We start from the raw sequence: 13,455 nt of genomic DNA on the forward strand, positions 1-13,455 counted from the left end.
AACTAATTTTTAGGATCTACATATAACCTCTTCCCTGGGGGACAGACAACAAAAAAGTGGGTAAAGGGAGGGAGATGAAAGACAGTATAAGACATGACAAAATGATAATAATTTATAAATATCAAGGGTTCATGATAGAGGTGAAAGCACGGAAGGAGGGGGGAAAATGAAGAGCTGATACCAGGCGCTTAAATAGAAAGAAAATGTTTTGAGAATGATGAGGGCAACAAATGTACAAATATGCTTGATACAATGGGTGTATGTATGGATTGTGATACGAGTTGTATGAGCCCCCAATAAAGTGATGTTTAAAAAATGCTGGGGGAAAAAAGCTTCTGCATATGCTACAAAGCAGAGCCTTCTCTCTCTTTTCATAATAGAGCTGACACTGCTGAAAATTGAATCCAGAGTGTCATCCTAAGAGTAGCTGAATTGTACTCCTAGAACAGTGTCTGATATTAAAGTCAGATCATTAATCAGAAAAAAAGGGACCCTGAAACATGAGATGGGAACATATGGTCTGATGACCCAGAAGTGGAGGATACTGAAGCCCTAGAATCTATTGAGTCACCCAGTCAATAGATCCATACCCCTTCCACCTGCAGGTAATTAATCTACTATCAGTAAAACAACACACACTGGAACTGACTAACCAAACAGTGCACAATGAAATGTCACAGATGGCTGCATTTGGAACACTGCCCAAGGGAGATGCTTTATAAGATATTGCTGAGAGCCCCCAGGAAACACCCTCACCACCCATTAGTTCCTCTAGACCCATAACTAGAATTAAGTTTCAGAAAGTTCCTAAAGGTGAGGTACAGATGATGACTCAGGAAGAAGTGGGTTATACTCACAAAGACCTGCTCGAGTTTTCTAATACCTACAAACCAAAGCCTGGGAAATATGCATGAGAATGGTGACTAAGGTGTGGGACACTGGTGTAAGGAATTAACATTACACAAGTCTGAGTTTCTTGATGTGGGCCCCCTAGCAGAAATTCTTCTTCCAGTGTTTCAGCTCGAGAGGTTAAGAGAGGATCTAATAGTTTATTTGCTTGTTTCAGTAAACATGGGCTGTCAGATGGACTAGATCTGACCAACTTAAGGTACCTGACCTACCTTGGTACACTGTGGAAAAAGGTATACAAAAACTTAGGGAAATTGGTATGTTAGAATGGATCTATCAGAATAATCCCAAAGACCCACAAAAGGAGTGTCCTGAGGACATATCTTTCACCCAAACCATAACTAACAAGTTTGTGAAGGGGGGCCCAGCATCTATGAAGACTCCTGTGACTGATATTTTATGTACACCAAGATTAACAGTAGGGACTGCCCTAACTGAACTACGGCATTTGCCTACAATGGGCTGATTGGGCCCAGTGGTGGTAGCGGGCAGGAGTCAGCACTGAATCAGCAGAGATGGGGTGGACTTGGTTATGGTAATAGACAATAAGGTTTCCATAGTAATCAAAGCAACGAGTCTCGTGTGGACTTATGGCACTGGCTACTTAGCCATAGTGCCCAAGGGGTGAAATACATAGGAAACCTACTAAATATTTACATGATCTGTAACAGTCAAGTGGATAAGATGACATGCACTGTGGAGACTGGTCCCCCTCTTTCCTCCGCTACTCCTCTCATTGCCCAATGGGCACATGAACAAAGTGGACATGGTAGCAGGGATGGAGGTTATGCATGGGTGCAGCAACATGGACCTCCACTCACCACATGTGACTTGTGCTGCCACTGCAGAGCGCCTCATCTGCCAGGAGCAGACGCCAACACTCTGAGTCAAAGATATGGGACCATTCCTCAGAAAGATCAACCAGCAACCTGGTGGCAGGTTGATTCCACAGGACCACTTCCATCATGGAGGGGAAATGTTTTGTTTTTACTGGAATAGACGCTTACTCTAGATATGGATTTGCCTTCCCTGAAAGCAATGCTTCTGCCAAACCATCATTCATGGATTTAAAGAATGCCTTATCCATCAGCAAGGTATCCCATACAACATTGCTTCGGATCAAGGAACTCACTTCACATCAAATAAACTGCAGCAATGGGCTCATGCCCTGAAATACATTGGTTGCACGATGTTCCTCATCATTAGCTTGACAGAATGATGCAATGGAAATATCTATAGACACAATTTCAGCACTAGCTAGGTGGCACCCCCTTGAAGGGCTGGAGCAATGTTCTCCAGGAGGCTCTATATGCTCTACTAAACCATACAGTGCTGTGTCTCCAATAGCCAGGATACATGGGCCCAGGAACCAAGAAGTGGAAGCCAGATTGGCACCACTCACTATAATTCCTAAGGATCCACTTGCAGCATTTTTGCTTCCTGTCCCAACAACCCTATGCTCTTCAGGCCTGGAGGTCCTAGTTCCAAAGAAATGAACACTCCCGCCTGGAAACACAGCACTGATTCCACTCAACTGGCAGCTAAGAATGCTTCCTGGCCATTTTGAGATCTTCACGCTTTTGGAGTAATAGGTAAAGAAGGGTGTCACTGTACTGAGTGGTGTGATTGATCCTGATTACCAAGAGGAAATTGGACTGGTGTTACAGAATGGAGGTAAAGGAGAATATGTCTGGAATCCAGGAATTCCCTAAGCCATTTCTTAGTACTACCATGTCCTGTGATTAAAGTAAATGGTAAACTACAGCAACCAAATCCTGACAGGACTGCTAACAAACCAGACCCCTCATGAATGAAGGTCTGGGTCACCCCACCAGGCAAAAAAACCACAGTCAGCTGAGGTGCTGGCCGAGGGCAAAGGAAATACAGAATGGGTAGTGGAACCTATCAGTTACGACCATGTGATCAATTGCATGTCAGTATTTCTTCTTTTTACACGCTTATTGACTATCTTTCCCTTCTTCGTGTATTATATACCAGATACAAATAGATTCAAAGTGTTTTTATTTATATATACTCTAGTTGTATGATGTTATCTGTAAGCATAATTGCATTAATGACTGGAAATTATATATGGCTAAAGAATTGTGTACAAGTACCAAGTTAGCAAGGGGCAGATTGCATCCAGTGAGGTGCATCCACTGCTAGAAATTGAGGAATTCAGCTCACACAGGCTGTTGGTCGAAGGTCAAGGAAGCAAACAAATTGGTGGTGAGGAGGGGGTGGGAGGCCTGGTGGGGGATGATCAAGGGTAATGTAACAAAGAGGAATTGCTGAAACCCTGGTGGGGACTGAGCATGACAGTGGAACGGGAGGAAAGTCAAGGGAAATAGAGGAAAAGAGCTGGGAGGCAAAGGGCATTTATAGAGGTCTAGATAAAGACATGTACATATGCAAATAAATTTATATATGATGGAGAAATAGATTTATGTGCATATATTTATAGGTTTAGTATTAAGGTAGCAGAAGGACATGGGTTCAAGTATTCCTCAATGCAAGAATACTTTTTCTATTAAATTGGGATTCTATGATGCTCACCTTCCCGACACAACCACTGAAGACAAAGCGGGTGAATAAGCAAATGTGGCGAAGAAAGTTGATGGTGCCCGGCTATCAATATAGCGCCTGGGGTCTTAAAGGCTTAAGCAACAAACCCCACATGGAAGAAACACACCAGCCTGTGAGATCACAGGCTGTGTCGAAGGGATCAGGTACCAGGCATCATCAGAACAAATCTTACCATAGTGAATTGGGGGGAGGGGGGAGTGCGGAATGGAGACCCAAAGCCCATTTGTAGGCCACTGGATATCCCCTTGGAGAGGAGTCTTGGGGAGGACACGCGCCAGCTAGGGTGTGATGTAGCAACTACGAAACACAACTTTCCTCTAGTTCCTAAATGCTTCTTTCCTCCCCAGTCCCCCACTAGCATGATCCCAATTCTACCTTGCAAGTCTGGCTAGATCAGAGGATGTACACTGGTACATATAGGAACTGGAAACACAGGGAATCCAGGGCAGATGATCCCATCAGGACCAGTGGTGTGAGTGGCAATACCAGGAGGGTAGAGAGAGGGTGGGTTGGAAAGGGGGAACCAATTACAAGGATCTGCATGTGACCGCCTCCCTGGGGGACGGATGGCAGAGAAGTGGGTGAAGGGAGACGTTGGACAGGGCAAGATATGACAAAATAATAATTTCTAAATTATCAAGGGTTCATGAGGGATGGGGTAACGGGGAGGGAGGGGAAAATGAGGAGTTGATGCCAGGGGCTTAAGTGGACAGCAAATGTTTTGAGAATGATGAGGACCATGAATGTACAAATGTGTTTTACAAATTGATGCATGTATGGATTGTGCTAAGAGTTGTATGAGCTGCTAATAAAACGATTAAAAAAGATCTACAGTATATTAACTGTTCCACCAAAGTGTGTTGAACTGAGCCCTTTGTACTTTTATGTATACTAATTAGCTGTTATAATCCTTCTTGCTATATTAACCTATCCTTTTATATTTTATATATATATAAAATCACAGTGTCCTGGTTTTGTTTCTATAGAGAACCCTGCCCTACACAATACTAATGTAAATGTTTTCTTCCTTGGAGAGTGAGTATGAAAACGTTTCTTGTTTATCTTGTCTCTGAAACAATATACAATCATTATGGACAATTTAAGAAAAAAGTTGCATAAATAAAAATAAACATAGCCACAATCTAGAAAGAACTATTAATTCCTAGGAATAGTTCCTCCAGAGTCCTTTGACTCTCCAAGATTATATAATACTATTAAATATTTTCTATAACCTTTATAATTCTATATTTTGCCTTTAATTTTTTCACTCATCTGCATTTTATTTTTAAAAAGTATGTTGAATTCATACGTTTAAATGAAAACTTTAAATGAATGCAAAATAATTATTTTAAAACCCAAGAAGGAAGTAGAGAAAGTGCTGTTATGAAACATATTTGTAATAATGAATGGAAAACAAATTTGCTCTGTAAACTTTCACCCAAATCACAATAAATTTTTTAAAAGAATTTTATTAATACACTTACTTAATCCGTGATATTTGGGAATGTCCTGCGGATCTCATGACAATGCTGACATCTGTAAAGGGCTTTGGTGCTGAAAAGGTTAATAAACATGGTGAATCCTCATGGAGCTAGAAGCAATAGCTAAGTACTCCCCACCTCCCCTGCAATTTATTGTACATCACAATACACAGTAAAATTATTTACTAAACCATGAGTATCAATAAAATCACTGACATTTTCAGCGTTAATATTAATTTTAGATTCTAAAACTGTTTCAAAATCATGTCTTCATGTTAACTCTTTAAATAAGTCATTTTAAAATAAAAGTGTGCAGTAGAAGTGTCAGAAAATCTTTACCAGAGAACACACTCTAAAGCCCTGTCCAGACTACCTGGTGTATGTCTGCACAAGGGTCAAAAAGCTTTCAAGCTGATTTTGAAGAGATGCCCATACAGAGGTCAGAGCTGGTGGTGGTGATGGCTGGGAGGGAGGGGGGGGGTTGTGGTTAGGAAGGAAGCATGTAGTGGGTGGGACAAGAAATAGACTTAAAACACACAGTCAAGAAAAAGGGGGGGGGGAGGCAAAGAAGAGCATGGAAAGAAAATTTGTTAATTATTCTCATCTGAAAAATATAAGACAATTTTTGCTAATAAAAAACATTCTTGAATCTGAACTAACTCACTATGCAAAGGCCCCAAAGGATTTTAAATGAGAAGTTGGCATGTTTGGGTTTTTAAAATTAGTAATTCTAAAAAATTTAAATGTATTTGTGTAACACCAAATTTGCTGCTGTTATGAATTGGGTGACCACTGTGAAAGGATCATTCAACTCCCAAAGGGGTCACGACCCACAGGTTGAGAACTGCTGTTATACGGTCACTATTAGCGCAGACTCAATGGCAGTGAGTTTGGTTTGGTTTTGCAGTCACTCTGGTGGCGCTGTGGGCTGCCAACTGCTCTGTAGAAGAAAGTGGAGGCTGTCTGCTTCCAAAAAGATTTAGTCATGAGACACAAAGAAGTTGTCTACTCTGTCCTTGCATTACTATGAATTATTTTTTGGAATCACTCAGTTTTGTTGAACTTAATTGAATACTTGCTGCAGCTATTTTTCCAGTGACCCTAAAGGAACTCAACTTGAGAATGAAAGAAACTAGACTTGATTTCATATTTTTATAATACAATAAATGAAGTAACTATTACACCTGTTTTCATGGCATATAAAATAAAAACAAACCTGAATCCATGGTGACTGACTTGGGAGGTTTAATAGGATAAAACACAAATGGAAATACAGCACCTTGTATCTGGTTTTGGATCTAAGAAAATGAGAAAAAAGTCAGTATATTGATGTGGCAACTATATACATTGACTAAAATAACAGGACTAAAGGAGCTGAAGGAATCAAAAAGTTTAGTTTAATATTGAAATGGAAGTACTTGAGCACTGAGCTAAAAAAGATTATGCAAATATGTACACTTGGCTTCTTACTATGAACCGTTAGAATCTAGTTTACCTTTCTGGAAGACTTACCTGTATTCTGTATATTTGAACTCTAAAGGATGTCTGACGTGCAGATGTGCTATATTCCACCTTTAATGCTGGAAGATAATTTCTCCGTACAGCTATTATATGTGGTTCCAAAATTTTCATGTTATTACCACTAGGTGTTAAGCGAACCTGAAAAATATAAGACCCCATAAAAAGACCCCCATAAATTTCTCTTTAACCATAATTGATTAAAATTTTAAATGTGTATATAACACTTTTAGGATACTGCTAATTAAAACAGCAAGTTCCTGTTTTCTAAGGTTTAGGTACAGATCCTTACATGCGAAGGTTAAGTCAAAAGTATGATTAGGGTCCTAGTTCCTATGCACAAGTTTATACAAAATGTGTTTAAACATGTATCTGCAATCAGTAGATGGATGCAAAAAGTTCTGTCAGTAATAAACTTGTCTTAATCTCATTAGGCACCTGAAAAAAAAATAGATCCAATCAAAACAATGGCTTATGAGGGGATCTGTTGGGCCTAATAAATTCAAAGTACAGAGGTCGACTAAGAAGGTTATGGCAACTGTTTTTGTTGAGATTCCAAAGGAGTCTTACCTTGACAGATTTTCTCAAAGGATACAGGATGAACATGGGGACTTAGTAAAAAGAAGTTCTCAGAAGACTATACTGGCAAGAAAAAGGAGAGGAAATATGCACTGGCATTTTTCTCCCATCCTGACAATGAACTTGCTCGTTCTTCAAGGGCTGCCCTAGAAGAATTTTGTTGGGAAAGTGCTAATCTTGTACCCTCAGACTTCTTTTCTGTACCCCAATTCAAAGAACATTTAAGAATACAATTTGAGTCCCTTGAGGATGCCAAAGTTGTCACTTTAACATGGTACTGAATTCTTCAGGGAAGGTAAAAAAAAATTTAGGGAGTTGAAAATACCACCTTAAGAAATATACACGTTTATGGATGATAAGTGAAGAAACAACAGCTTCCCATTTTTATATTTTTTGCTAATTAAATGTTTCTGTGATTTTTATAAGAATATTTTTTGCTTAGCTCTGTATCCATAAAATTCATATAGTCATATAATAATTATAGTTTGGCTCTATTACTTTTGTTTAAGTTCACTAAAAATTAAATTCAAAAGGAAATAATCATCAAAGATAAAATATAAATAATAATTTGCTACCGTCTTGCTAAGAACAGATAATTGGCAGCTGAAGACAAGTTTGATTAATATAGCCACCTCTATCAAATATTTTATAAAATTTACATATAATAGGATTAACTATGTTCAATTATATTTTAATTTTCCTTGAACAGTCACTAGTAATTCATTTATTTTAAATAGCTTAAGAAGCAGAACTTCAAATAGTATATACAGATATTACCGGAATGTTAGTGTCCAACTCAATAATCTTATCTTCAGAAGGTGAAGATTCTGTATATTCTTTAAATTCTTTCTCTAACTTCTCAGTTTGCTTTATGCTCATAGGCTTCCATCTTGCCTTCTTCTTGGGCTTTGTCTCCCAAACCACATCAGAACTTAATATAAAAAAAAAAACACAACAACAACACAAAAATTCACAGGACTAATTTATAAACATTTTCTTTTAGACAGGTTATAACATAAATTACAAAGTCTTTAATAAAATTTGTAATAGCCTTATTTACAAGCAAATACAATACAACTTAAAAAAATATTAATCCATTCAAATAGTATTATTTCACTTCTATAACAGACACTATTCTAGTTGGGAGGGGAAACAAATGTTGAATATCTCTGCTTTCCTAGAAATTCATTGTAACTGGACAGTGACAGATCACAAACAGGAAACATAGTAAGTCAGTCATCTTAATATAGCAGAAGGTGGAAATGCTCTTAGAAAAAAGGAGCCAGGATCAGGGAGATCTGATGTACTGGGTATGTGACCTGGGCAGGGCAAAAGAGTCAAGGTTAGAGGCAGATAAACCTATTAGGAGTTTACAGTTTCACATCCACTTCATAGAAAACTAGGGACCATATCTTATGCATCTTTACATTCAGCTCATTTAGCATAGGACACAATACATAATAATAGGTGAATATAAAAATATTTCTTTAAAATGTGTATTGCTGACTCGACATTTTACATAATTAAAATTTGCATTTTAAATAATAAAAATTTCTCTAAAATCGTTCAAAAATAGCACTGGTTCCATTAACGAGTTGGAGCATTTATAGTCAAATAAATTTACATATAAACTAAAACTTAAATCTATTTGAGCATTTAACTCAAATATAGTATTAAAGCTACATTATCCAGACTATATAAATTTGGAGAAATGCATCAAATAGATTCACATGTTTAAAATGAATAGGATTAATAAAAACATGAGAGCTAACAGTATTCCTGCTGGTTTCTTATATAAACCCAAACCAAACTCACTGCCATCAAGTCAATGCTGACTGATAGCTATCCCATAGGATAGGGTAGAACTGTCCCTGTGGGTTCCAGAGACTGTAATTTATGGGACTAGGAAGCTCTTTCTCCTTAGCAGAGGTTGGTGGATTGCAAGGGCTCATCCAGCGGAGTGCAGCCAAATGCGTAACCAAAGGGCTTTCTGTCAACAACTATTTGTATATCATCTATAGTCCACCCTACACAGTAGTAGGAGATGATCAACCATCAAGCATGTTTTAAAAGGCTAAGGAGTCCTGGGTCATAATAGTTACACATTAGGCCGTGATCCCCAACGCTGGCAGTTTGAAATCACCATACACTCCTCCGGAGAAAGACAGAGCTTTCTGGTCCAGGAAACAGTTAATCTCAGAAAATCACAGGGGTAGTTCTCCCCTGTTCTGTATGAGTCAGTATTGATTTGATGGCAGTGAGTTTGGCTCTATGGTATGACACATTAAAGTACTATTTGCATAAGTTGAATAAAACTAACTTTTAAGGCAGCTGGAGAATTAAAAACATAATGAAAGAATCATAAATATGAAGCTTGATATGTCTTTACCTGAAAGTCAAAAACAAAATGAAAAACCCAGCACTTTAAAGTTTTTATTATCTTTGGACCCATGAATACTCACTCAATAGCAAAATTCTAACCTTGTAATTCCAATATAGGCTACTTCTTGTTTTGTGTAATTGTTGACGAGAGAAATTCCAACATCTTGTAATGCCAGCACAATCTCTTGCTCTGCTAATTCTGCTTTCTCACTTTCATACGTTACTTTAAATACCCTCGGATCTTCAGTAAATAAAATAATGCGTTGTAAGCCTTCAAAGAATGAAACTAAATAAATGGTGTTTTTCCCCATATTTATAGGTGTCATCATATCCTAAAAAAAATATTTTAAAAATAAGTGCTTGTTCTCAAATCAAGATTCCATATTTAAAAATGAGAATAATAATAGCAGCCACTTCTCACAAAGCTGAGGTGACAACAAATAATATACATGCAATACTTGAAAATTCACACCACAGTAGTCTTTTAATATGAATTATTGCCACTGTTATTTATGAAGGTATTAACTTGAAAGATAATTAAAAGGTTTAAGTTCCTTTAGCATTTTAATAAAATCTAAGTTTCCTTTATAGAAATGTTACACAAAGTATTATATCCTCTTTTTTAAAAAAAAGTATTATATCCTTTGCATCACTTAAGACTGCAGCTATCTGCATTGTGTGAAAGCATTTTTAACTCTGAAATTCCTCTTTATGTTCAGATTTATCTCAAAAACAGGTAAAAAATATCTGCCACCCAGATTCATGCTCCAGAAATCATGAATATTCATACTTTAAGATCAATTCTGCATAGTTTTTTTTAACACTTTAAGTGGTACTTTATCCATATCATACAATTAAATAATTCAATCATAACAAGAAGAGTTATGCAATCATTACAACCAATTTTAGAACATTTTCTTCTCCTTGTACTCATTGTTATTCAAGTAAATTTTGTAAAACATTTTATTAGGAGCGCTCACAATCCATAGTTCTGTTAGATCAAGCATAATTGTACAAATGCTGTCCTTATCATCTTCAAGATATTTTCTTTTCTTCTTGAACTCGATATCAGCTCCCCTTTATCCCTCCCTCCCCTACCCTAACCACTCCCCTACACTGTTTATTATATATTATGTTAATTATTATTGCTTTAACTTACATTATAACATGTTCCCTTCAAGTTGGGATGTATAGTGATCTTAGTTATCTGTCCCCCTTCCCCTACCAGCGGCCCCCCCCCTCCCACCGGGCCTTCTTGTACCCTTGGGAAGTCAATACGCCCTCTTTACTGTTTCTGAGGGGATATTCCATCTTGAATTTAGTGCACTGAAAAATCATGATTATACCTATGTAGATACTCGGGACTAGCAAGATCAGGGAGGTGAAACTAGGGCCATTATAGTGGGAAGAGGAAATTTTAAAGAACTAGAGGATAGTTGTGTATTTCATCAGTGCTATGCTGCACCCTGGATATAAACAACAAAACATTCTCCAATCTAGTAACTTCTACAGTGTCACTGATTATATTCTTCGTGTTGTACAACCAATATTGTTATCCTTTTCCAAATTATTCTACCACCATTAATATAAACTCAATGCTCCCTAAGCAAACACTTCATTGGTCAGCTTCGGTTTCTTTTTTTTCTTTCAAAGTGTTTTCTTGATGTAATATTCACATATCTTACATTTACACAGCTAAATTGCTTTTTTAAAAAGTTCTATATGCATAATCACAATCAGCTCTAATGCTCCCTAATCCCCCTTCACCCCACATCCTAGATAAAACCATTGCATTAGTTATTGTCTCTATGTATCCACTCCTCCTTTGCTTCACTGAGAAACCCAACATAAACAACAAAAAATGAAATGAAATATAAATAAGGAAATAACAATAAAGATAAAAATAAAACCTAAGAAAAAAATGACCACAAACAATATTTAAAATGCCAGAGAAGAAATTTCTGTCATGGAACAAGTGAAAAACCTTTGAGCCTAGAAAATCCTCAGGTTGGGTCAAGAGGGAGGTCAACTGACCAAATATCATATTATACCATGGTTCCATCCACCATAATCAAGTTTACAATACTTCTGTTTGATGTTAAAGTTGTTCGAGACCCTTGTTGGTGGTTAGAGGGGATCTGCAGAGGCTTAATCTGACTAGATACTCTGCAGATTTTGAGTTCCCACTTTTCCATATGTCAGGAGGGAGCCAGAGCTGACAGGAAAGGCAAGTGAAGAGATACTTGGAGCTGGTGGAGACATTGCAAGGATCCTGCGAAAGATCAGGCCTCTCCGCTCCCCTTCAGTGGCCTTACCAGCTCAGATGCAAGGAGGAAGCTGTTACAGATAACACTGAATGCTGTTGCTCCACCCTGAATCTGCAGATAACAAAGTTGCAATGAAAAATTCCTGAGCTACTCCCTTCCCCGAGACCTGAGCTATAAAACTCTCTACCTCTTTCCCCCAAGAGGGGACCGACCCATGAACCTCGCCCAGGAGCTCAGGATGCTCCTGTCCCTTTCTCTGTTCTCCCCTCCCTCCTGGGAAGCAAGACTTCCCTGGCCCCACATTAGGGATCCATGAATCTCGCCTGGGAGCTCTGAAATAAACCTTTGAAACGGTCTCCTATCTTTCCCTTCTTTCTTTCCGTCACCAAATCAACCTCACACCATAGCCCTCTACTGATTGGGTATTCACATTTAAGTTCTAATACTTTTCTCATTATATTTGGATTTTATTATCATCTTTGGATCATACAAGCTTAGTGTGCTTCTTAGTTGATGCCTCACTTCAATAACTGCTTGTTTGAATGCAAACCTTTTAAGGCCCCAGACACTATTCATATTGATAGCTGGACACTATCTGCTTTCTTCATGACACTTTACTGTGAGCACCCTTATCTTCAGTGCTCTCTTTATGAAGGGGAGTACCTAGCAGGGACAAGTTATAAGAATTGTTTTAGGATTGGGCTAGAATTAAATGGGAGCGCAGAATCCATCTGTTTGTCCACAGGCTAATTGCAATTAGCAATTCTGGTTGATTCTGACAGTTATATTATGACAAAAATAAGGTCAGCAATAACAAATAAAAGGCAGAAAAATAAACTAAAACGAAAAACATTGTGCCTTGGGGTCGATGGTGATTACATCAATAACATCAATACTTTATCCAAGGACAGAACTTAAGGTACTGTTGATGCGTGAGGAGCTCATGTGTAGAGTCCATTTGCGAGCTGCAATCCATGAGTTGTTGCATTGTATAAGTTGATTTTAACCCCAAATATTATTTATTTAATATATTCATCACAAGGGTACAAGTGGAGACTTAATTTAAAAACAAACAAAACAAAAATGACACCACAACTTAAGATACAGAGGTCTACATAGAAGGCAAGGGGAAGGACAGATGTCTATGGACGAGAAGAAGACAAAAGGACAGAGCTGATCGGGGATCTTGGCTCAAGATTTTCTTTGAGTAGGTTTCATACAGGTATTTCTTTTTTTTTTTTTTAATTTTTTTAAAAAATTTTATTTTAACAATTTATTGGGGCTCATACAATTCTTTTCACAGTTCATACATACACATACATCAATTGTATAAAGCACATCTGTACAGTCTTTGCCCTAATCATTTTTTTCTCTTTTCTTCTTTTACATTTTATTAGGGACTCATACAACTCTTACCACAATCCATACATATACATACATCAATTGTATAAAGCACATCCATACATTCCCTGCCCCAATCATTCTCAAGGCATTTGCTCTCCACTTAAGCCCCTTGCATCAGGTCCTCTTTTTTTTCCCCCCTCCCTCCCTATTCCCCCCTCCCTCATATGCCCTTGGTAATTTATACATCGTTATTTTGTCATATCTTGCCCTATCCGGAGTCTCCCTTCCCCCCTTCTCTGCTGTCCCTCTCCCAGGGAAGAGGTCACATGTGGATCCTTGTAATCAGTTCCCCCTTTCCAACCCACTGGGGTCTTAAAGGCTTGAAGGTG

At 38.0% G+C, this 13,455-nt stretch overlaps 1 protein-coding gene across 4 annotated transcripts in view; it reads right to left on the bottom strand.

Annotated features, from left to right (window-relative positions):
• The window catches only part of VPS13A (vacuolar protein sorting 13 homolog A), a 253,560-nt gene that overhangs the window by 52,852 nt on the left and 187,253 nt on the right, over positions 1–13,455 (bottom strand). For 3 of the 4 annotated variants that reach the window (XM_075560517.1, XM_075560518.1, XM_075560520.1), the window contains exons 54-58: positions 9,555–9,787; positions 7,851–8,004; positions 6,489–6,635; positions 6,193–6,274; positions 4,980–5,049 (exon numbers count right to left, since the gene is read on the bottom strand). In XM_075560517.1, coding sequence (XP_075416632.1) covers positions 4,980–5,049; positions 6,193–6,274; positions 6,489–6,635; positions 7,851–8,004; positions 9,555–9,787 — 686 coding nt within the window. Of the gene's footprint in view, positions 1–4,979; positions 5,050–6,192; positions 6,275–6,488; positions 6,636–7,850; positions 8,005–9,535; positions 9,788–13,455 lie in introns of those variants that run through there. The other variant, XM_075560519.1, reaches the window with a different exon arrangement.

Source organism: Tenrec ecaudatus, chromosome 10, assembly GCF_050624435.1.
Source record: "Tenrec ecaudatus isolate mTenEca1 chromosome 10, mTenEca1.hap1, whole genome shotgun sequence".
Taxonomy (NCBI): Eukaryota; Metazoa; Chordata; class Mammalia; order Afrosoricida; family Tenrecidae; genus Tenrec; species Tenrec ecaudatus.